The 23,367-nt window shown below is 38.4% G+C and overlaps 1 protein-coding gene across 3 annotated transcripts in view; it reads right to left on the reverse strand.

Moving 5' to 3' along the window:
• drp2 (dystrophin related protein 2) overlaps positions 1-23,367 on the reverse strand; it is a 187,963-nt gene that overhangs the window by 2,961 nt on the left and 161,635 nt on the right. For 2 of the 3 annotated variants that reach the window (XM_046848814.1, XM_046848813.1), the window contains 7 exons: positions 23,011-23,177; positions 20,775-20,886; positions 20,209-20,345; positions 19,330-19,395; positions 8,282-8,347; positions 2,661-2,804; positions 655-901 (listed from right to left, as the gene is read on the reverse strand). In XM_046848814.1, the coding sequence (XP_046704770.1) occupies positions 655-901; positions 2,661-2,804; positions 8,282-8,347; positions 19,330-19,395; positions 20,209-20,345; positions 20,775-20,886; positions 23,011-23,177 (939 nt within the window). Of the gene's footprint in view, positions 1-654; positions 902-2,660; positions 2,805-8,281; positions 8,348-19,329; positions 19,396-20,204; positions 20,346-20,774; positions 20,887-23,010; positions 23,178-23,367 lie in introns of those variants that run through there. The other variant, XM_046848815.1, reaches the window with a different exon arrangement.

A 23,367-nucleotide genomic window follows, 5' to 3' on the forward strand; every position in this document is an offset into this window, starting at 1 on the left:
GATTCACATTTCCCATATTTTATGCTAGCTGTTTATATTTCCACTCCAATCAGCCTTTTCCCACCAGATATAGCTGTTTTTCTTTTATCATTTTGTCACAATTTATTTTGTCAATCATCCTACTTTGACCTCAGATATCTCTCTATATCTCTTTTTGTGTCTCTAATGCCCTCTCTATTATTCACTTTTATCTGTCATCTCTCATCTAAGCCTTGCACAGCTGCACTAGAGTTCTTAGTCTTTCATTGTCCTGGTTCTCATTGTTTCTTTTATCTAGCAGAAATAAATCCTGAAGTTGTCCTTACTTTCCAGCTGCCTGTCTCCTTAACTTGGAAATGATTTACCTTTAATCTTCACAATTATACCTTCAGTCTTGCAACAGTAATTTCAACAAATATTCTCCTTTCTCAGACTTTGTAAATCACTGTCTTTTCATTCTCTGTAGATTTTTTTTTTAGATTCACCCTGTTCTTTCTCATTAAATCTCTTCATCAGTACTTTTTTCTCCCCTCAATTTAACTTAGACAGCCCCAATTGCCACTCTTCTCTTAAAATAACCCATGACTTTTTTTCCTTCCTCCTTACTGATTTCCTTACATTTTGATTTAGGCAAAATCAGATTCTCATCCCCCTCAAACATTTACATTTACCTACCTGCAGCAGTAGCTCTCTGAGTCTATGGAGCTGTGACTCCAGTTGCTTGTTGTGATCCTCCAGTATCTGCATGCGGGTCTCCAAGCGACTCTTGTGTTGTCTAAGTATCCGAGCCTCAGCCAGAAGTTCCTCATCCTGCTGTCCAAGTGACAAGCCCAAGCCTGAAATACCCTCCACCAGCTGAGGTGTTGCTGCTGCAGCCTCCTCATGCTTCCACTTCAGCCTCCGGTACTCACCTTGCAGCATCCTGCAAATACTTATCCATTACTATCAGACCAGCTTTCTTATTTTATCATTACATGTAGTCACAGTTTTATGGATGCTTAAATGCAGATTGTGATTTAAATTGAAGTCCAAACTCATTTTCTTACTTGCACACTTTTTTTTTATTACAATGCTAGTCTTTACCCAATACCAGGACTAGTTTTACTTAATACTATGACTTGTATTACTTTTGGACTGAAACATAAAAAGCACATGTAGACTCACTGATATTAATGCAAAATCGGAAGGGGAAAAAAAAGGAAGGATGCTGAGCTAATGTACTAAATTCTTTTTTTTCATATGGAAAATAATGCCACCTTACCAAGAAAGACCACCTTGTCCTGAAGAGCATGTTTTCATTTCTTTACAACATGTAAATGAATGTTTATATTTTGTTTGCCTTTATATTGTTTAAATACAATGAACATTGTATATGTGAAATATAAAAAATAGCATTAGTTTTTAATGTAGAAACATTAAAAACTGTTAATGAAATTTGTTGGACTGTTACAACTGACTAAAGTAACTCTATAAGTGCATATAGAACTATAGATAATATCTGTTTACTATTAGCTAGTTAAAGCCAATAAGACTATGCTTGTTCTTTGCAATAAAAAGATAAAAAGAAGATAAAAAGAAAATTTCATTTGCATGACAAAAAACAATGCATGCAAACCAATTTGGTGTCCTTGAAAACTCTTAATTTTAATTACACAAAGCAAATAAAAAGTATGCATTGTCACAAAAATACAATTTGTGATGATTTTTTATATGTATGTATTGTTTTGAGTGCTAAAGCAGTGTAAACATAAGTACACTGCAAGTATGTCGCTAACAGCTTTCCCCATTCACATCATTATGCACCTCATTTCCATTTGCTTTCATCAGCTGCTATATTTATATTGTAAAATGCAATAGATTGGTTTTAAATCTACAGATTGCATTGGTTGACATCCCTTGTTCATTTTACTCTTTCATTTCCTGATGAACTGTGCAGTTCTGAATAGTTTTGCTGTTTAATGCTGCATCTGCGGTGACTCCAAAGATATTTTCTTTTGAATCAGCAAACAAGAAACTAGCAATTTGTAGATTTTTCTCTCTTTTTTACAACATTGTAAATGTTTGTTTTTAATAAGCTGGATGTTCATAGGGTTTTAATAAAATTTGTATTGCTTTGAACATGTACTATCTTCATCGATATCAAGCTTCCTGGCTCCAAATGATAAATAATTAGGGGAAAACATATGACTTTTAATCTCTTTTAAATGTACAATTACATAAATAATTACCTAATACATAGATTCCTGATCACTTTTCTAGATTTGTTTTCACCATCTAATTTAGAGAAAATGTATTATTAAAATTATTTTTCTTATAACCAGCAACATGTAGTGAAGCAAATATTAATTATTGAACAGCAGAAAAGTACATTATAAAATGATAGAAACCAAGAAAGTACAAATTATAGAAATAGCCTGCATATTAATAGCTATAGCAATGCTTCAAATTCTTATTACAATACTAATAGTCTTTTAACAGAGGCAGCCATTATATGGGCCTTGAATTCACAGACATCAGCATGAATTACATGTTTTCATTTAGCTTCTTTGTATAAATAGCTCATAAGTAAATGCTCATAAAAAAGAATAGAAATAATTTTTATACCAAAACTAAACTAACAAATACATGAAATAAATAAATCAGTAAATGTGTGTGTATGTGTATGCATGAGTGCATCTTACCTGTTCTCATTTTCCAGACGGGCTAGTGTTCGTTGCAGTTCCTCTTTGTTGTGGCAGTCAAGGTGGGTGAGGAAGTGTGGCCCATGTGGACAGTCTTGTTGCAGAGCTGGGCTCGGGTGACGTAGGAGATACTGATCTTCATCCCTGAGTTATCATAAACAACAGATAATACTCAATGAATTGAAAGTTATTGTTCCACCAAATCACCGAGCATTGCACCATGTTCCTTTTTTAAAAAAGAATCAGAATTTTCTTGAAGAGAATAAATGTTTTTTTTCCACATTGTTGAGATACCCCAAACATTTGGAGTATATAAACACAAACTAGGGCAATGTATGCATAAAGGATATGACAACATGGCCATGTACACATACATACACTTACAGGTAAACTATGTACAGAAACTGATACACATCAGCACACACTGACAATGGAAACAGAGGAGAAAATAACATTAACAAATGCGTATCAGTGTGCACAGCAGAGTAGCATTTAGCAAAATGACAGAACATAAACATATATGCATTATTTATACACTATAAATACACTTACACAATGCGATTGTGCTAGATGCTAGAAAATTATATAATTATTATGTCAAGTTAGCAATGCACTACATAATGTTATGTACACTGGAACAGTAAGGCTGCCTGCATCTTTGATTTAAGAGGTTTAATACAATTCTGAGGTCAATCAAAACATTGTAATATCAGCTTTTTGGAGGGAATGTTTGGACTACCACCAATGCTTTGAATTAAACAGCATAATGAAATTACAACCAGAAAAATCACACACACAGTCCATCTGGGTTTCTTCGACATAAAGCAAGTAAAATTATGGAATACTGTTACTACTACTTCTACCAATTTAATAATAATATCAGTATTAGTACTTGTAAGTACTATTATTCATTATTCCTTTTCATATGATCATATCAGTGGTTGGCCCAGTCTCACGGCATTCCGTGATATAGTCACCAAATGTAATTTACTGATTTGTGTTCATAGAAATGAATTTTCCTCTTTTTTCGTGTCACTGAGGACGGCTTTCTATGTAATGTATTTCAATAGGAAGTATTTTTGGTGCCTCCCTAAAGTTTTTTTTCTGCCACTGGATTCGACAGACGCAAGGTATTTTTTTTAATCTTTAAACACTATTACTTGTCTTTTAAGCAGGAGATTTTATTCTTGTTTTTATTGCTTTATATTTAGTAAGCTACTCGCTATATTATAAACCATCCTCAGTGGTTCCATCAGGTTTACATTTGCTAGGGAGCATAAAGATGGAAAAATTGAAAAATGTTGTGCAGTCTGATGAGTCCAGATTTACCCTGTTCCAGAGTGAGGGGCGCATCAGGGTAAGAAGAGAGGCGGATGAACTGATGCACCCATCATATCTAGTGCCTACCAGACAAGACTGTGGGGGCGGTGCTATGATCTGGGGTTTCTGCAGTTGGTCAGGTCTAAGTTCAGCAATGTTATATGCCTAAAGAATGAGGTTAGCTGACTACCTGAATATACTGAATGACTAGGTTATTCAATCAATAGATTTTTTCTTTTCCCTGATGGCACGGGCATATCCCAAGATGACAATGCCAGGATTCATCGGGCTCAAATTGTGAAAGATAGGTTTAGGGAGTATGAGACATAATTTTCACACTTGAAGTCCAGACCTTAACCCCAATAAATCTTTGGGATGTGCCAGAGAAAACTTTGTGCATCGGTCTGACTCTCCCATCATCAATACAAGATCTGGGTGAAAAATAACTGCAATTCGGGACAATAATAAATAAAGTGTCACTGCAGAAGCTTATATAAACAATGCAATGGCGAATGCTTGCTGTAATCAAAGCTAAAGGAGGTCCAATTAAATATTACACTATGTGACATTTTTTGGACGGACACTGTATATTCTCCTGGTTAATTAAGGAGACTGCGTTAATTACAGACACACATTTATTACAGTATAACCTCAATCCTTACTCTAACCCTAACTGTATATTTTCTGCCTTATTTTCTGATAAAAATGGGGAAAAAAGAATACCGTTGGCATTTCTGTCAACATTATCCATGATCCTCTGCCTATGTTGCAATGGAGACGGAGCCAGATGGAGGCAGTCATACTGAGTGACACAAAAAAAGAGGGAAATTCATGTCCATGTACACAAATCAATAGATTAAAATTTGTGACTAATACACGAAATGTTGTGAGATTGTGTTGGTTTGTAACCAATCAACCAATCGGACTGAAATTTGGTCACTTCAAGGCCACCTCGAAAGTGTTTTTTAAAATGTCAGTGTTTTCACATACTTTGATTGGATGGTCAGAGAGCAGACTACTACAACCCACATTTGTTGAAAGCTGCACAAGCTGAAATATAAATGTGTGTATTTAATAGCTATTTTTTCCCCACGCCTGCCAATCGTATCTCAAAGAGATGCTATACGATTCAGTTCAAGTCTCACCTCTTAGTGGGGCCTGAGCAGGCTCTGGCTATGAAACAAGAAGTAGAAACACAATATATTTGTGTGTATTTAATAGCTATTTTTTTCCTTTCCACAATGGCTGACGAGAAGTAGAACAAAGACACTGCAGTGCAAAAACAGCAGTAGCAGCAGTCGAGAGGTGCAAAAAACAGCATGTAAACGTTAAACTGTCGTTCTTCTCAGATGTCCCTAATGTGGCTCGTTCCTGTCGATTTCTTCTCTACAACATCCACAGGATGTAACCATTTCTGTCCACACAGGCTGCCCAGGTGCTTGCCCAGGTGCAGCAGCACGACTTGTGTTCAAAGTGTCCCACACCACCCCACTGCTTGTGCTCCCTTCACTGGCTTCCGGTAGCTGCACGTATTAGATTCAAAACACTGATGCTTGCCTACAAGGCCAAAAATGGACCAGCACCATCTTACCTCAGAGACCTCATCACATCTTGTACTGCACCATGCTGTCTGAGATCCTCGACTGGTACCACCTTCTGTCAGAATGAGAGGTAAATATACTTCAAGGCTCTTCTCTGTTCTGTCCCTGGCTATCTTCAAGCGACAATTGTAGACCTACCTCTTCATGAAACATTTAAATTAGCACTTTCCAAGTTTGCTTTGCAGAATTCAAGAGTTATATTTATATTAAGTTTGTAATCTTGCATACCAGTGTAGATTTATTCATTGCTTGAGACTTTGTACATCGCTAAATGCCACAAATGTAAATGTAAATGTAAACAGTGTAATATGGTTAAGTATAAATAATAAATAAATAAATGGTGCTGGAATGGATTTAGATGAGTATAGTGAGTGTGTGTTAAGTTCAGGTTGTACAGTACGGTAACACACAGTTAAATGAGTGTGTGTGTGTGTGTGTGTGTGTGTGTGAGTAAGTTCCATTTCAGTTCTTGAACCGCTCTGCTGATGGCAGGAGGGTGAAGAGTGTGTGTGAGGGGTGTGTGGGGTCGTCCACAATGCGTTTGGCTTTGCGGATGCAAGGTGTGGTGTAAATGTCCGTAATAGAGGGGAGAGAGACTCCGATGGTCTTCTCAGCTGTCCTCACTATCCTCTGTAGGGTCTTGCGACCCAAAATGGTGCAGTTCCCAAAACAGGCAGTGATGCAACTGCTCAGGTTACTCTCAATGGTCCATCTGTAGAACATGGTCAGGATCGGGGAAGGGAGATAAGCTTTCCTCAGACTTCTCAGGAAGTAGAGATGCTGCTGGCCTTTCTTGGAGATGGAGCTGGTGTTAAGTGACCAGGTAAGGTTATCCGCCAGATGAACACCAAGGAATCTGGTGCTCTTGACGATCTCCACTGAGAATCCATCAATGATCAGTGGAGAATGGCCGCTCTGTGCTCTCCCAAAGTCCACAACCATCTCTTTGGTTTTGTCAACATTCAGAGACAGGTTGTTGGCTCCACACCAGGCTGGTAAATGGCGCACCTCCTCTCCATAAGCTGACTCGTCATTCTTGGTGATGAGACACACCACGGTTGTGTCATCTGTAAACTTGTCGATGTGGTTCGAGCTGTGCATTGCTACAGAGTTGTGAGTCAGCAGAGTGAACAGCAGTGGGCTGAGCACACAGCTCTGAGGGGCCCCAGTGCTCAGTGTGGTGGTGCTGGAGATGCTGTCCTCGATCCTGACTAACTGAGGTCTCCCAATCAGGAAGTCCATGATCCAGTTGCAGAGGGAGATGTTCAGGCCCAGTAGGCTCAGCTTCTCAATCAGGTGCTGAGGGATGATTGTGGCATGAGAGGATTGTGCATGAGATACCTGTCAGTGATTAAGCACTCTGTTATACTGTATATTGATGGTTCCCTTTCAGGAACTCTAACTGTGTCAACAACACTTTGGAAATGAGTGTCCAATAACTTCAGACTGACCAAGTGGAGTTACCGTGACTGACCTCTCATAACCGCCCCAACCCATTAGGGGGGCATCTGTCTTGAACTTTTCCGAAAGGGAACGTCTCTAGATTACGTATGTAACCCTGATTCCCTGAGGGAACAAGATGCTGCGTCCCCAGGCTAAACTCCCTGCAGTGCTTCCTTAACTTTTGATGCTGGTACCATCCTAATGGCTTGTGCTTTTTTAGCTTTCTGTTTTTTTTGCCATTGGATTGATTACACGTGGTTCAGAGTGTGGACACATGGAGGCGTTCCCAAAGCGTTGTTGCAGCGACTCATTCCCTCAGGGAACCACGGATACATATGTAACCTAGAGACGTTTCTATAGCCGTAGCATCATAATGATGGTATCAAGCCTGTTATTACCTATTAGGTGGGGTAATTTACAGAAATAACATTTATGTATTTATTCAGGCCTCATAATGTTTTTATTATTCTGGACTTTAAACAAAAGTAATATTCTGCTTCTAACACATTTTAGAAAAATTTGGTGTTGACAGAGATTAATTAATCTCAGAGGTGCTCAGCAGGGTTGAGGTCAGGTCTTCAAGATCTTGAATCTTGATCTTCCACTTCAGCTTTGGCAATATATAGTGCCAGCTATTCATTCTTTCTTTCTTAATAGGTCTCCATGAGAGCAGAGCTTTTTAATTTCCAAACCGTCACAACATTGCTGTACACTGTACACATCTATCTGACAAACATGCTTGCCAAGCCCACACTTGTGGGAGAACACAAAATCAGACCTCATAGATGTATAGGTTTAGGGGTTGGGTATTGATGAGATGTTTACCATGTTCTGGGTTCTCGTAGATCATCTTACATTCATCTTTCAGTCCACCCAACCAAAGAAAGGCCATGCCATGCATGCTAATAATTTCAAAGGTTACTATTTATGTGTACTTTCACCACACCATGCAGCTCTTTCCCTCACTATTTTCTATTGGAGAGCCACTGGCTCTATTTATTTCCACACTGCACACTTTAATCACAAAAGACACACAGAGCAGAGCAGAGCAGACTGTGCACATTGCCATGGGTCATTTCCTTTATCCTTCTGAATTTTTGTGTGACTGCCCAGTCACTTCAAAACATAAAGGGTGCATATATGCGTGCGCACGCACACACACACACACACACACACACACACACACACACACACACACACACAAACGCACGCACACACAGAGGCTTCAGTGTTTGGAGTGGCAGGGAGAATACTCACAAACTTTCATCAGGAGAGAGGCTGTCAGTGAAGAAGGAGCAGCTCTGGCTTTCCATTTCAGCCAACCTGATAGTAGCAGAGGAGGAGAAAAAATTATATTGACAGAGATAGACACAAAGAGATATAAATTATGGAATTACATTGGTCAGTCCCAAAATGAACCACATAGAAGAGTCATATTAGCAAGGTTAATAAGTTACAAAGTACCAAATACTTTGTTACTGTACTTAAGTACATTTTGTCTGGAGTCAGTACTTATATATATATTTTTATATATATATTATATATTTTATTTATTTATTTTTTTTTGGACAATATTCTTTTTACTTTCACTGATTTTTACACAAATATCTGTATTTCCTAGTTCATACTCTGTTTTGCTCATTGTTAACTTGCCTACGTCTGTGATGTGTGAGAGCCAGGAAATGATACACAAGTTAACATGGATAAGCGAGAGGGACCATCATCATAATCTTCTGTCTGCTTGTGTTCTATACGGTGAATGTTCAGCCTGGATAGATTCATCAGGTAACACAATTATAAATGTGTTTCTTTCTTGTGAGCGAAACAAAAGGCAGAAGCCGGAGTACAGCTCGCTCGGGTTTTAATGGTATGCGTGAGAGATATACACACACACACACACACACACACACACACACACACACACACACACGGCAGTCCTTAGGTTGAGAGAGATAGTCCGAGTCATGGGCGTAAATCCTGGGGACGGAGGACATGTCCCCCGTCCAAGGGTTGTCCCCCCCCCCCAATAAAAATATTAAAAAAAAATCGCATTCTCTATTATATGTATTCTCTATTATATGAAAAATATATGTATGTATACCTAAAATAATTGTGTAAGTAGAAAAACCCCCCGCAAAAATGCATTTAGAAACAGTTGAGTTCCCCCTCCCCTTCCTCACAGTGGTTTGAACCACTGCCGGTTTTCTCAGTTTATCTCACCTTCGCTACACAAACGAGTCAGGTGTGCGGTTCATCTCACCTTCACTACACACACACGAGTCAGGTGTGTGGCTGCAGCTCAACTAATTTTCATCTCCATTAAATAGGGTATTTTATTCACTTATTTTATTTACTAAATAAAGCAATTCTCTATAATGTAGTTGATGCAGACTCATTCATAAATTAGTTGCGGCAAAAATGCTGATTACGGATGTAATTTTCCATGAATCTGCTATATTAGTGATTAAAATATCACTTATCTAGTGAACGTTAGCTTGTTTATAATAGCTTGTAGCATAGTGCACTGACACTAACACACCAAAGCCATGCAGTGTTTTATTTAGGAGAAGCGTAGCTGACCCGAGATGCACAGGGAGGGGAAGCGCAGCCGGTACGGGATTCTGGAGTCCGGATGAAACAAGTCCTGTATGAAAACCGGAACGCCAAAACATGCAGTACGGGAAGTCCAACATAAGCATTAACGAACGGGGAGTGAATGTGAGTGAGGGGTTTATGTAGAAACGGGGTGGAGTGCTGATGAGCTTCAGGTGTGCCTCGTTAAACCTGGAGCTTCAGAGAGAGTGGAGGCATGAGTGATGATGAGCTCCAGGTGTGCGTGGTTAAACCTGGAGCTCTATGGAGAGTGGAGGCATAGAGAGCCACCAAAGGGGGCGTGGCCGGTGGTTCCCTGACAGTTATATTATTCTTTGTTATATATAATACATTACTTAGGACTGTCAGAATTAACGATTTAATAACAATTAAAGCAAATTGATTTTAACGACACCAATTTTATTTACTTGTGATTAATGCAGTTTTGTTAGATTATTTTTATAAAAAAATATAAATAAAAATACAAAAGGGCAAAATTAAAACCTTCTTTGCAACACACATTTATTTACAACGTCCTTTATTTACTCAATTTTATTTATATTATATATATATATATATATATATATATATATATATATATATATATATATATATATATATATACAGTGAGGAAAATAAGTATTTGAACACCCTGCTATTTTGCAAGTTCTCCAACTTGGAAATCATGGAGGGGTCTGAAATTGTCATCGTAGGTGCATGTCCACTGTGAGACGTCATGGTTTGAAATCATGCATGGCACGGAAGGTTCCTTTGCTTAAACCAGCACATGTCCAGGCACGTCTTAAGTTTGCCAATGACCATTTGGATGATCCAGAGGAGTCATGGGAGAAAGTCATGTGGTCAGATGAGACCAAAATAGAACTTTTGGGTCATAATTCCACTAAACGTGTTTGGAGGAAGAAGAATGATGAGTACCATCCCAAGAACACCATCCCTACTGTGAAGCATGGGGGTGGTATCATCATGCTTTGGGGTGTTTTTCTGCACATGGGACAGGGCGACTGCACTGTATTAAGGAGAGGATGACCGGGGCCATGTATTGTGAGATTTTGGGGAACAACCTCCTTCCCTCAGTTAGAGCATTGAAGATGGGTCGAGGTTGGGTCTTCCAACATGACAATGACCCGAAGCACACAGCCAGGATAAGTCTCTGTGAGAAGCATATCAAGGTTCTGGCATGGCCTAGCCAGTCTCCAGACCTAAACCCAATAGAGAATCTTTGGAGGGAGCTCAAACTCCATGTTTCTCAGTGACAGGCCAGAAACCTGACTGATCTAGAGAAGATCTGTAAGGAGGAGTGGGCCAAAATCCCTCCTGCAGTGTGTGCAAACCTGGTGAAAAACTACAGGAAACGTTTGACCTCTGTAATTGCAAACAAAGGCTACTGTACCAAATATTAACATTGACTTTCTCAGGTGTTCAAATACTTATTTGCAGCTGTATCATACAAATAAATAGTTAATATTGTGATTTCTGGATTTATTTTTTAGATTATGTCTCTCACAGTGGACATGCACCTACGATGACAATTTCAGACCCCTCCATGATTTCTAAGTGGGAGAACTTGAAAAATACTTGTGGCATTTTTTTCCCTTATAACACTGAAACAAACCTAAATTACTCTTTAAAAAAAATTATCTTATTTGATCGTTTATAATATCATCAAAATGTTGTGCTTTTGTAAAATAAAGAAAACTGACAGGGAGCGCTGCTATCATCTCTCTTCACAGACACATAAATAAAACAACCTAAATCTCAGTCAATACTTGCCTCACAGATATAATACTTATATGTATAGAATATAGCTTGACATGTCTACTTTTAAATGATTTGCATAGTTAACTCATAAATATTTTAATCGATTGACAGCCCTAATATTAATATGACCATCCAGTTACCAGTGTGACACTGAAAAAAGGTAGTAGTATTGGCTATTTTTATTTAAGTACATTTCAGAGCCCAAACTACTTTAATTTAACTTGAGTAAAAAACTATAGTCAGTACTTAAAGTACTTTTAAAACATGAGTATCTGTACTTTTGCCACCTCTGCCTATTAGAAAGTACTTTGAATGTGTATAAACAAAATCTTGGGTATAAAATGTATAATCTTTACAGAGAAATGGACAGCAATTTTAGTAGTCTGCAATTACTACCCTAAATCAAAATAAACCAAATATACAAAAGTATTTGAACACCTTACAATTGCACAAGCAATTTCTAGATTTTCAAAATATGAGCATTAATATAGAGGTTTTCTTTCTTTCTTTTTTGGGGATAGGGTCTGCATTTTTTACAGTTACAGTAGAGGTGTGATGGTGCAAATAAATTTGTCAGCAATGTGTGCAATCTACAATCCAGAGTCTGGCTGTGAGGGGCAGAATACTTCAGCAAAAATGTTTTGGACAGCATGAGGGTACAGAGTGAGTGTGAAGAGTGTGTGAACAGCCACAATACGGTGGCTTTGCGGGTGCAGCATGTTGTGTTTTCATGATGGAGGGAAGAGAAGCCCTGATCATCTCAGCTGTCCTCACTATCTGCTGTAGGGTCTTGTGATCTGAGACAGCACTAGTGCTGGCCGGTATGACCAAAAATTTACATCACAGTATTTTTCAAAATGATACTGGTTTCACAGTATATGATGATATTTTTTTTCATACATGACCGGGTATTAACCACATTTTCTAATTATTAAAATAGCAGTATGCATTAGAATACCCTATTTTACTGTCAGAATGAGCAATTATTGCTGAAAAATTTCACACTAGTAATACAGGTTTGCAAGGCCCCACAAAATTATGCTGTTTCCAAAGAAGTGGCACTACATATATTCTAATAAAGTAGAATCAGAATGGACACACCAAGGCCCTGCTGCTCCCCTCAGTGTACCCATGCCACCCTTAAGACAGTCTATAACCCATCTTCATCACACTCCATTTGCCCCTCAGTCATCTGGACAATTAGGGAAACATACATTTGAATGCAACATTCAAATGTAGGGGGGAGCAGCAGGGTCTTGATGTAGATCATAATGAGCCACTTCATAATAATAGGTGTTAGTTTGAGTTTGAGATAAGACACAAAAGACTTATTTTGCATGGGGACAATGGTTGTGGCATTGAAGCATGTTAGAAAGAGATATTGAAGATGGCAGGAGCATATGCCAGCTGGTCTGCACATCCTCTAAACATTCTGCCAGGAATGTTGTCTGGTCCTGCAGCTTTCCATAGCTTGACTCTGTTTAAAGCTTTTCTCACATCAGTCACACAGTATCTTATCATTAGGAGAAAGGTTGGTCTTTCTTGCTGTTACATCGTTCTGCACTTCTAACCAAGTTTAGAAGCTGTTTAGCACATCTGGAAGGGAGCTATTACTGCCACAGGCAGGTGATAATGTCCTGTAATTGGTGATGGCTTAGATCTCCTGCCACATGTGCAGAAATTATTAGGGGAAATTTGATCTGTTTAGATGACTAAACTTGTTGTTATTTTTTATTTTATTAAATCAAACTAACAATTATCATAGATAAACAATTTTAGTCATAAGACAAGCTAGCCTGATAACTTTTCAACAAGAACCGATTCTCTGATCCACACCTAATGCCACATTCTGCACTACTAAGTAAACTGAGTTGTTCAGCATTATAAAGAACACATAATGGCCTTTAGCAGATGGATTCTGGAGCTGTTTGTATTTTGCCTGCCTGAAGTCACCCTTAGTAGTGAGACAGACAAGGCTTCATAGCATCTTCAAGACATACTGTAATTGAGACACCTGAAGCGAAAGGAATAATAAAAAAAAGAGTGCTAAATATTTTGACTTGCCTGTAGCTTGAGAAAGATCTTTCAGTTATTTCTTTAAACCTATCTTCAAATGAGGGCAGAGGGCTCAATGCTCTGCTTTCAAGGCCAGTCACAAATTCAGAATGACATCATCCAAGTTGTTCTAAGCCAGTCCTTAAAAGAGGGGCTTACTATTTTTGGTCAAACTTATAAATATGCCTTACATACATTATCTTTCATATGAATCAGAAATGTGCTCAAATGTGGAAAATCATCAATTTGATGATTTTCCACATTTCTTCTAGTTTAACATTACACCAAATCTTCCACTTCCCACTTTTGTAGGTTCCAAACAGTGTACAGCAACCCTATGTCAGAAGGGCTTTTGAAATAGCAACCGATTAAATATATACAGACAGCTGTTTTCCTATTCCAATATTTATAAAATGTATTAAAAAAAATAATCAGCAGTCTGAGCTTTTCCCCCTATGCCGAACTTAAAAAAGCTGACATGCAGCCATGACACTTATTTAATATTAAAGCTGAAGAGAAATTATGAAAGAAGGAAGGCAATGTAATAACTCATTTACATCTCATCTTATTTGTAACAATATGTCAATGGGTTAAACTCATTTGAAAGAAAGAGAAGAAAATGTTTAATTGTATGGCAATGGAACCTATGCATATTTAACTAGGACACTTCACTGAGTGAGGCTGTATATTTTCTCTGTACCTGCTGTAGCCTATGTCAGATGTTAAAATGTTTATAAAAGGCAGGGTGACCCTTTTTCTTTATGCTTTATCTGTATTCACTGAGAAAGGTGTAACAGTTTAATTTCACATATAATGCCTGTCAAAAGCCTGACAGAAGAAACTTTTAGTCTTTTATTGTTTCTAAGAGACACATGCATGTTCCTTTTGTTAATATGCAACAAACTAGGCAGTGGTGGGCCATGAAGTCCTTCTTTAATAAATTAAATTATATCAAAATCTCTGACTTACGTTTTAATATAATTTTTGTCCATGAATATGTATAAAATCATTCTCAGTAGACTATTCTCTTAATGTCATAGCTTTTCCTTTGTTAGCACTGTTGTAAGGTGAGTCTGTATATGTTGGTCAAATTTCAGTCAACAGATCATGTGTTGCGGGGGTTAAAGGAATCTGTCTGCAGTAAGGCCTACAGAAATCAGCATTGCAGGCTCTTGGTAGCTTCACATACATGAGAATATAGGCTTTTGCTTTTTACCAATTAGATTTCAAGCTGGAGTCACTGAGACCATCTAGAAGGCATTTAATCGTTTCGCTATTTTTAAATACTTTGATTGACTGATCAGAGAGCGCACTACTCAGAGCTCGCAAACCGCATCTTTAGCAAACTGCACAAGCGTAAATACATTTCTTTGAATTTAATAGCTGATTTTATACACATATTTTAGATATACTTACAAGGAAATTTTTACTTTTTCAAGGAAAGCTGGACATCATAAGGAAATGTCAGCCAAAACAGTTAAAAACTCATGTTTTTCATGTTTTGTTTCATGAACCATTTATACGTTTGCATTTTCTTTCCTATAGAATTTGCACAAAATCACACAGAGTGCTAAGGCACAGAAAAAATGCACAAACCTGGAAGGAAAACACAGGGTCATTTTATGACGGTTATACTGACTCTTCTGCTAGAGATGACATGCAGATGGTGCAGTTGTTTTTTTTTCTATTGCTTTAGTAATAGCATTCATTCTTGGTGTATGAGATACCCGCCTGTGATGCAGCGCAGTGTTGGACTATGTTTCTCTATAGTATTGATTTTTTTAGCTGTGGTATCATAATCATGCCATTAGGAGGTGGATTAAGAGGTGGCCTAGGTGTAAAATGCACGACCCACCACTGAAACAAGGTAATTTAACAATATAAAGGCCATTCCTTGATAGATAACACTATCATTGAATTATAAGTAACTTGATATAAACAAATCATTCAAGCTACATATTGATTATTACCAATGAATATAGTGAATAAAATAATGTTTGGTTAACTTTATTAAGAGCAAAAGTAAGATCACTTTAAACTTCACTTAAAAGTGCATATTTTCCAAAAACTTACTCAAGTAAATGTTGTGTTACTACATAACCTTGATTTCATTTGTTTTATTCAAATCTTCATATTCACTACTCAGTTAATTCGGTGACATTAACACAATAAACACCTGTTTGTTGTGTTTAAGACTATGTATATTTTTTAAATATTGGTAAAACTCTTGTTGTACTTTCTAAAACCTGTTGTAGGTTTACCAGCATATTTTTCCCTCTCTTGGTGTCTGTGTGTGTGTGTGTGTGTGTGTGTGTGTGTGTGTGTGTGTGTGTGTGTATGTGTGTGTTACAGTAATTCATTTTTTATTAATTTAATTGAATAATCCTGGCAAATAAACAAATCTCTTAATTCTCCTTTCTGCAGCCATTCCTTTGAGCAATAGCTGGCATTTAAGTTTCCTTTGCAAACTTGTGAAGCAGAAGATGAATTGTCAGGATTCTTATTTTTTTTTTTAGCCCACACTAAAGACTTGTTTTATATGTGAATAAAATGCAAATAAATAGCAAACATAATGTGCAGCAACTGTATAGCATATTATTGACAGGATGAGTGAAGAATATCATTGTAACAAGTACTCTCAAGGTTTAAAATTGTGTTGTTGTTTTTTTTTTAATGTAGGCATTCAAATTCAATACTGCTCAAGTAAAATATAATACATAAAAGAAAATATAATTAACGAGTGCCTTTATATTTACAGCCACTGTGACCTGTTGCTATTGGAACAAGTTGAGATAAAAAAAGAAAAACCTGTTAGATTTAGGAAAGCAGTCTTTGCTATGCCATGGTCTTTTTTCCTCACATAAGTAAAAGTGGTTGAATATTTTTATATTTTCTAGCACATATTCACCTTTGTAGCCACCTACAAGTTGGCAAAAGCTTTAAAGTTCTAATAGATTTTAAGGTCTTGGATATGTTCATATTTCTGTAATTTTTTGTAGGTAAGAGACACTAAAGGAATCTTATCTTAGACTGGGAGCTCAAACAAATATATAAAAAAAAAGGTGAGCCTGTCACTTGTTTATGACTAATGCTTTGTGTATTTTCTAAGCACACTTCCAAGACCTTGCTGAAACATATTTTTATATTCAGTCCAGACAATGCAACTTCGTTCTGTAAAAAGTCCTTCAAAAACATCTGAAATGTTTTAATTTTTCTAGCTTTGTTTTTTTTCCTCCCAAAATTTGATGTAAAATTCTTCACAGACTAAAATATATAAGTCTACTTTCACAGCAAAATGCATAGGTCTCAGTATTGACATCACACCAGCTAGCAATGAAAGTGAAGAGGTCAGCCTGATACAGTGTCCTGTCTTTCCAAAAGCAAAGATTTAATGACAAAGAAACGAAACTTCTGAGTGGCTAATCTTTACTGCAAAAATCCCACTACAGTCGAACCCACTTATCTCGACCTCGGTTAACTCGCCAACCCTATTAAGTCCGTTATTAAGAATAGTAAGTCCCAAACTGAAAAGAGGCAGTCTGTATATATGTAATCCACGGGTGCGTTTGGTAGAAGCGCGGTGCTGAACAGCACACGGGAGAACGTGGGTTGAGCAGCAAAAGCATAGAATTAACAACGGCAGGATCCGGGATGTGCTTTGGGAAGAAAAGCGCAGCCGTTAAGAGAGTGCGGAGTCCGAGTGGGAAGGCACGTACCGCGATAATAACGACCGCCGTGAACCAACATACACCAACAATAATGGACGGTGAGAGTGTGGAAGTGAGGGGTTTAAATAGGAGCTGGTGATGAGTGCTAAGAGAAAGTGGAGGTTTGACAGCCGCCGAAGGGGGCGTGGCAGGTGGTTTCTGACAGTTAACAAACATGTATGTAAATTTTTATAGCATGCCTTCATCAAACAAATCGTGGCAACGCTGTTGTGTAAAAAAAACAAAAAAAACACGTGCATGTACATTCTCATTTATTAACGCACATCATGTAGATTGTCAGGGAGCACCCTGCTTCTTCACCCGCACCAGCCCTGCCCGCACGGAGCTGCTCGCCTGATTACTAACACGGTGCACCTGATCTCCATCAACCACACACATATAAGCAGCCTATGTTCACTTTCACTCTGTCCGTTATTGTGTTCTCCACACTTCACGCTGTCTGCATCACGAATCTCTGCTGCTGCCAGCTTTCCTCCACACGGACCTGTGGATACTATACACAAACTGCCGTTTGCTTTCACAGGAATATACTGCTTCACTGCCAGTGTGTGTATCTCCTGCCTATTTTTGTCATTAAAGACTTTGTGTGCGTATACTTCGGCTTTCGAATCATTCTCCGCATCACATAGATAAAGAAATTTCAAGCACGTTAATATATTGCCGCCATATTGTTTTTCGCTTATCTCGATCATCGGTTATCTCGACGCTTTTTGGCGTCCCCTAGGCCCTCGACATAACCGGGTTCCACTGTATATACTTACATAAAATTCCAGACAAACATAGAAGAACAAGTAAGATGGGTCTAGCCTAGCATTTAGCCTCTATTATGCTCTTCATTGTAAGAAGACAAAAACTCTTAATGCAGTCAGCTTTTTTAACATTTTCATTGTATGTCCAACTTCCTGAAGCCCAACTGCAAAGGGGGATGTCATATACTTTCCTGGATGTTATGTAATATCATAAACACTAGGAAAAAAAGAAAAAAGGGAGTAAAAAGAAGATTTATGGGTGAGTGAAAAAGTGAAAAGAAGAAATAAAAAAAAGATGCGGAGAAAGAAATAAGGTGTGTTGACAGGAGAGAGAGAAATAACTGAAGAAACAAAGAGACATATTTTGTGTGCGTGTGCATGTATGTCTGCCTGTCTGTCATTTTGTGTATACTTAAGAGAGAATCACAAAAAGAAGATTTTATTTTGTATCTAAATCCCCTGTGCAATCTTTGACATAACACACAATCTCGGTGTGGATATTTTATATACTGCTTTGTATTATTGTATTATACAGTGGAACCCGATTATGTCGCCGGCATAGGGGTGTGCCAAAAAGCGTCGAGATAACCGATGATCGAGACATACGAAAACCAATATGGCGGCAATAAATTAACGTGCTTGAAATTTCTTTATGTACATGATGTGCGTTATTAAATGAGAATGTACATGCACGTGTTTTTGGAGGTTTTTTTACACAACAGCGTTGCCGCGATTTGTTTGATGAAGGCATGCTATAAAAATGTACATACATGTTTGTTTACACCAAAAGGCATATGTACACCAACTACGTTTTTACAAAAAGCTAACCAGTGTCAAAATTAAATTCTCGAGTAATTTCACTCTGACACAGCTCTGAAAAGTATCCTACACCTGTAGCATCTGTAAGGCTTGATTTTTCCGCCACTTCCGCAAGTTTTTCTGCGGCTGCACAGTGCCGTCTCACTACCGTATTTTCGTGTTTATATGATGCACCCTGGGTGAGGGCTATGTAAAACTTTCTATAAGACGCGTCTTATATACGCGAAAATACGGTAGTGAGATGGTGACGTGGCAAAAGCCGGCGATTGGTCATGCGGATCGAGGTAACCAACGTTAAGTGGCAAATTTGCCCCCCTTGTGCTCGAGATTTTAGGGTCCGTCGACATAAAAGAATCGACATAACCGATTCAAAAATGCTAAGACAAAGCGAGAATTTGGGGGTTCCACTTCAAAAACGTTGACTTAATAGGGTTTGCGAGTTAACCGAGGTCGAGATAAGTGGGTTCGACTGTATTTACATGAAAACTAAAAATGCACCAGTCTTTATGTTCAGGTTGTACAGTATTTATAATTTCTATAAATCACTTCAAAATCCTCCACAAATATATGACAGTCCACATACCTGCTGGCGAAGTGCTCGATCCGGCTGTGTGTGTCGGCATGTGGTAGCCTAGGAGATGAACACGGCCTGCCACATCACATACACAACACTCTGTTAGCATGGGGCACATTAATATTAATGCTTCTCTGTGTGCTTGTTTGGGTGAAACCAAACACATCTCACATCTAAAATATTATCGTTGGTGTGGCCCACTGACACAATTCAGGTTTCTCATGTGGCCCCTTGTAAAAATTTATTGCCCACCCCTGCGGTATATTCATCCCACGCACATGCGCATTTGACGAAAATACTGTATTGAACTCAACCGAAGTGAACACGCACATAAAAAAACAACAACCCACAAACAAAGTCTGTGTTTTCTACCCTGAAACACGTGAAATCAAAGCATTGATCTGTTCTGACTGACCCCCATGTGAAAGAATTTGCTTCGAGAAGCAACAACGGAATACGAGGCAGATTTGAAGGGGATTGTTCAAGGCAAGGAATGCCAAAAGTCCCACTAAGTAACATGCATAGTAAAAGAAAAACGCTATTGTAAATTATTATATTTTTGTTTGTAGACTTGGTTAAACTAAGAGTTTGTGTGTGTAAGACAGTGCAGTGTTCATTGTTAAAAATGACTGTCCTGTGGTCTTAGAAATGTAGGAGTCAATTTTTGTCATTATGTTGGTGTGTGACATTTACAATAAATCTGGCTGAGCAGAGTTGTGTGTGTGTGTGTGTGTGTGTGTGTGTGTGTGTGTGTAAGAGGAAGGGATGGGTGATGTTCATGTGTGCCCATGTGTATGATGTGGCTCTTTGCGGAAACACAGTAAAAAATGGTTGGCCACCCCTGATCTAGCTAGCAGGCTCACTGTAATTTTAAAATGGCATGCTCACGTCTCGCCACTCTCTGCTTCCAGGACAGTTTGCACCGGCAGATATCCTCTCTGTGGGTGCTTGCTAAAGTACTGCTTCGATCGGAACTTGTTCTTTAGAGTCTTCGCAAAATCCCGCATCTTCTCACCTGAGGTGGTCTACACAAAAAAGATGGACAGCCAAAATTGTAGGAAAAGTAAGAAGGAAATAATGACAAAAAGAGAGAGACAGAGGATGAAGTAAATGGAGAAAAATGTGAACAGGAAAGTGTATTTTAAAAGAAGAGAAAGAGGGAAGAACTCCTTTAAAAACAATGAGAGCCATCAGTCTTTTCCAAGGTCACTTTTCAGTCACAAAATAATCATCTGACTATTAAACTTATTCCATCACCAAGTTAGCAGCAGCTGCAAGCATTTTATGACAAGGATCGAAGTGGCCACACACAGAGCATTATAGTGATACATGTCATGGGAAAACTATTAAGCGTATGGAATTGAGAAAGCAGAGCGTGCGTGTGTGTGCACAAGTTTGGGTATGTCTGTGTTTGTGTCTCTGTATGTGTTAGCAGGCTGATAATAAATGTATACCAGGGTATAGTACTCCATAATGGGGTAGTGGAGCTTTTTGCCTTTGGTTGTTCGCCCGGTCAGAAAACACATCTGGCAGATATCCACGTTGAATTGTTTCAGACTCCGGTATCTGCATCAAAAGCAGAAGAGGGGGACAACATTAGATCCAAGTGTTTCATTGACAAAATAAAGTCTCATTATCTTTATTCCTCAAATTATGTTTTTATTTGTACACCATGTAGTAAAATGCTATGAACCCAGGGTTGCACCAGTCACAAGCCTGAATAAGGCTTGTGTTGAGAAGGGCATCCATTGTAAAACAGGTCCCAAATCAAATATGCAGGTCACAAAAGAGAATTTCATACCGATTGGCCAAGCCCCAGTTTACCAACAACGTCCGTATTGTTAGCCAACAGGTTTTTAGTGGAAATTGGGTTATTGTTGGCCAAAGCAGGAAAAGAAGAGGGGGAAGACATCTACAGAGACAGCAACGAAAAGGAGAAGTGTAGGAGAGTGGAGGTTAGTGTGGGCACTTTTAATGTTGGTATTATGACTGGTAAAGGGAAAGAGATAGCTGATATGATGGAGTGGAGAAAGGTAAACGTGTATGATCATGAAGACCACGTGGAAAGAGAGTAAGGTCAGGAACATTCTATCATGGTTTGGATGGAAAGAGAAATGGTGTAGGGGTGATCCTGAAGTAGGAGTACAGTAAAAGTGTAGTGGAGGTGAAGAGAGTGATGAACGTAAAGCTGGAAGTTGAAGGGTTGATGATAAATGTCATCAGTTCCTAGTCTCCACAAATGGGTGAGATTGAGAAATTTTGGAGTGAGTTAGATGAAGTGGTGGAGTGTGTACCTAGGAATGAAAGATTGTTGATTGGGCAGACTTCAATGGCATTGTTGGTGAAGGGAACAGAGGTGATGAGGAGGTGATGGGTAGGTATGGCCTTAAGGAGAGAAATGTGGAAGGGCAGATGGTGATAGATTTTGCTAAAAGGATGGAAATTGAAGTGGTAAATCCATATTTCAAGAAGAAGGAGGAGTATAGTGTGATGTATAAGAGTGCAGGAAGGTGCACACAGGTGGACTTTATTTTATGCAGGAGATGCAACCTGAGATTGGAGACAGTAAGGTGTTGGCCATAGAGAGTACAAGAGTGAAAGGGAAAGTTTGTATTACTGTGGTGAGACCTGCTATGTTGTATGGTTTACAGTGGATACTGAAGATGCTGAGATTTTCATTGGGAGTGACGAGGATGGACAGGTTTAGAAATTAGTTTATTAGAGAGACAGCACATGTAGGACCTTTTGGAGACAAAGAGAGGCTCGATTGAGATGGTTTGGACATGTGCAGAGGAGGGTCATGGGGTATATTGGTAAAAGAATGCTGAGGATGGAGCCAACAGGAAGGAGGAAAAGAGGCCAAGGAGGAGGATTATGCATGTGGTGAGGGAAGACAAGCAGGTAGTTGGTTTAGAAAAGGCAGATGCAGAGGGCAGAGTAGCATGGAGACGGATGATCGGCTGTGGCCACCCCTAACGAGAGCAGCCGAAAGAAGAAGACAAAGTAGTAAAAAGCTATGAAAACAAAATAGAGCTCATTATCTGTTTGTGTGTGTGTGTGTGTGTGTGTGTGTGTGTGTGTGTGTGTGTGTGTGTGTGTGTGTGTGTGTGTGTTTGTTATGTGCGCAAGGGGATGATGCAAGCAGAGAAACAAACCCCAATGGCTAAAAGTGTGTGTGCTCAATGTCAGTGTGCTGTCTCACTAGGTATATTTTATACATTTTTCTGAATCACTGTGAGAGGAGCAGGTTGAAACTTGAACCAAAAAACAATAATGTAAATGTCACTAAATGGCTATAAATGGAACTACTTATTATTCACTGAAAAGAAAACAGATAAGGAGGTCCAGATAAGTTAATGTAAGAGCCCTCTGTATATTAACATATACTATTATCGATTAAGGATATACACCAAGTAGTGCATTGTATCTGCTTTCAAGAAAACTGGCACATTTTGACAGAGAACTGCATAACATTACATTTACATACTTTTTGTACTCAAGTCAATGTATAACCTTTAGCAAATATAACAAAAAATCTACTAGAGAAGCAATGTGTTCAGGGCCCCTGAGACATGCAGTTCTACATGAAAATGTACAGGCTATACAATATTTATTAAAGACAATGCAAATTACTGAATTTACTTCATAAATTACTAAATTACTGTAATTAAAATGTGCTTGGAAGCCCACCTGAAGCCTTTAATGGGGCACTGTTTACAGATGTAGCACCTAGCTTGGTGCTTCGCAGATTCTGCCAGGGTCACACGGTGCAGTACAGGAAGCCACACCATGGATTGAGGCTCCAGACTCACCCACTCCAGAAAATTACTTAGTTCAATAGATGGCTTACCTGCCACCTTGTAAGAAATCATTAAAAGGGAGAGAAGCTCATATACATAAATTCACATCTTCAATAATAAATAATAATTGCAATATTACAGATAAGCATCTGATAAACCAAAGATTTGACAATATGTTAAAGCTAATCCATAATAATTACATTATATTACATGCTAGAAAGTTACATATCTGACAATCAAAAGATTT

The sequence above is a fragment of the Silurus meridionalis genome, chromosome 5 (genome assembly GCF_014805685.1).
Source record: "Silurus meridionalis isolate SWU-2019-XX chromosome 5, ASM1480568v1, whole genome shotgun sequence".
Taxonomy (NCBI): domain Eukaryota; kingdom Metazoa; phylum Chordata; class Actinopteri; order Siluriformes; family Siluridae; genus Silurus; species Silurus meridionalis.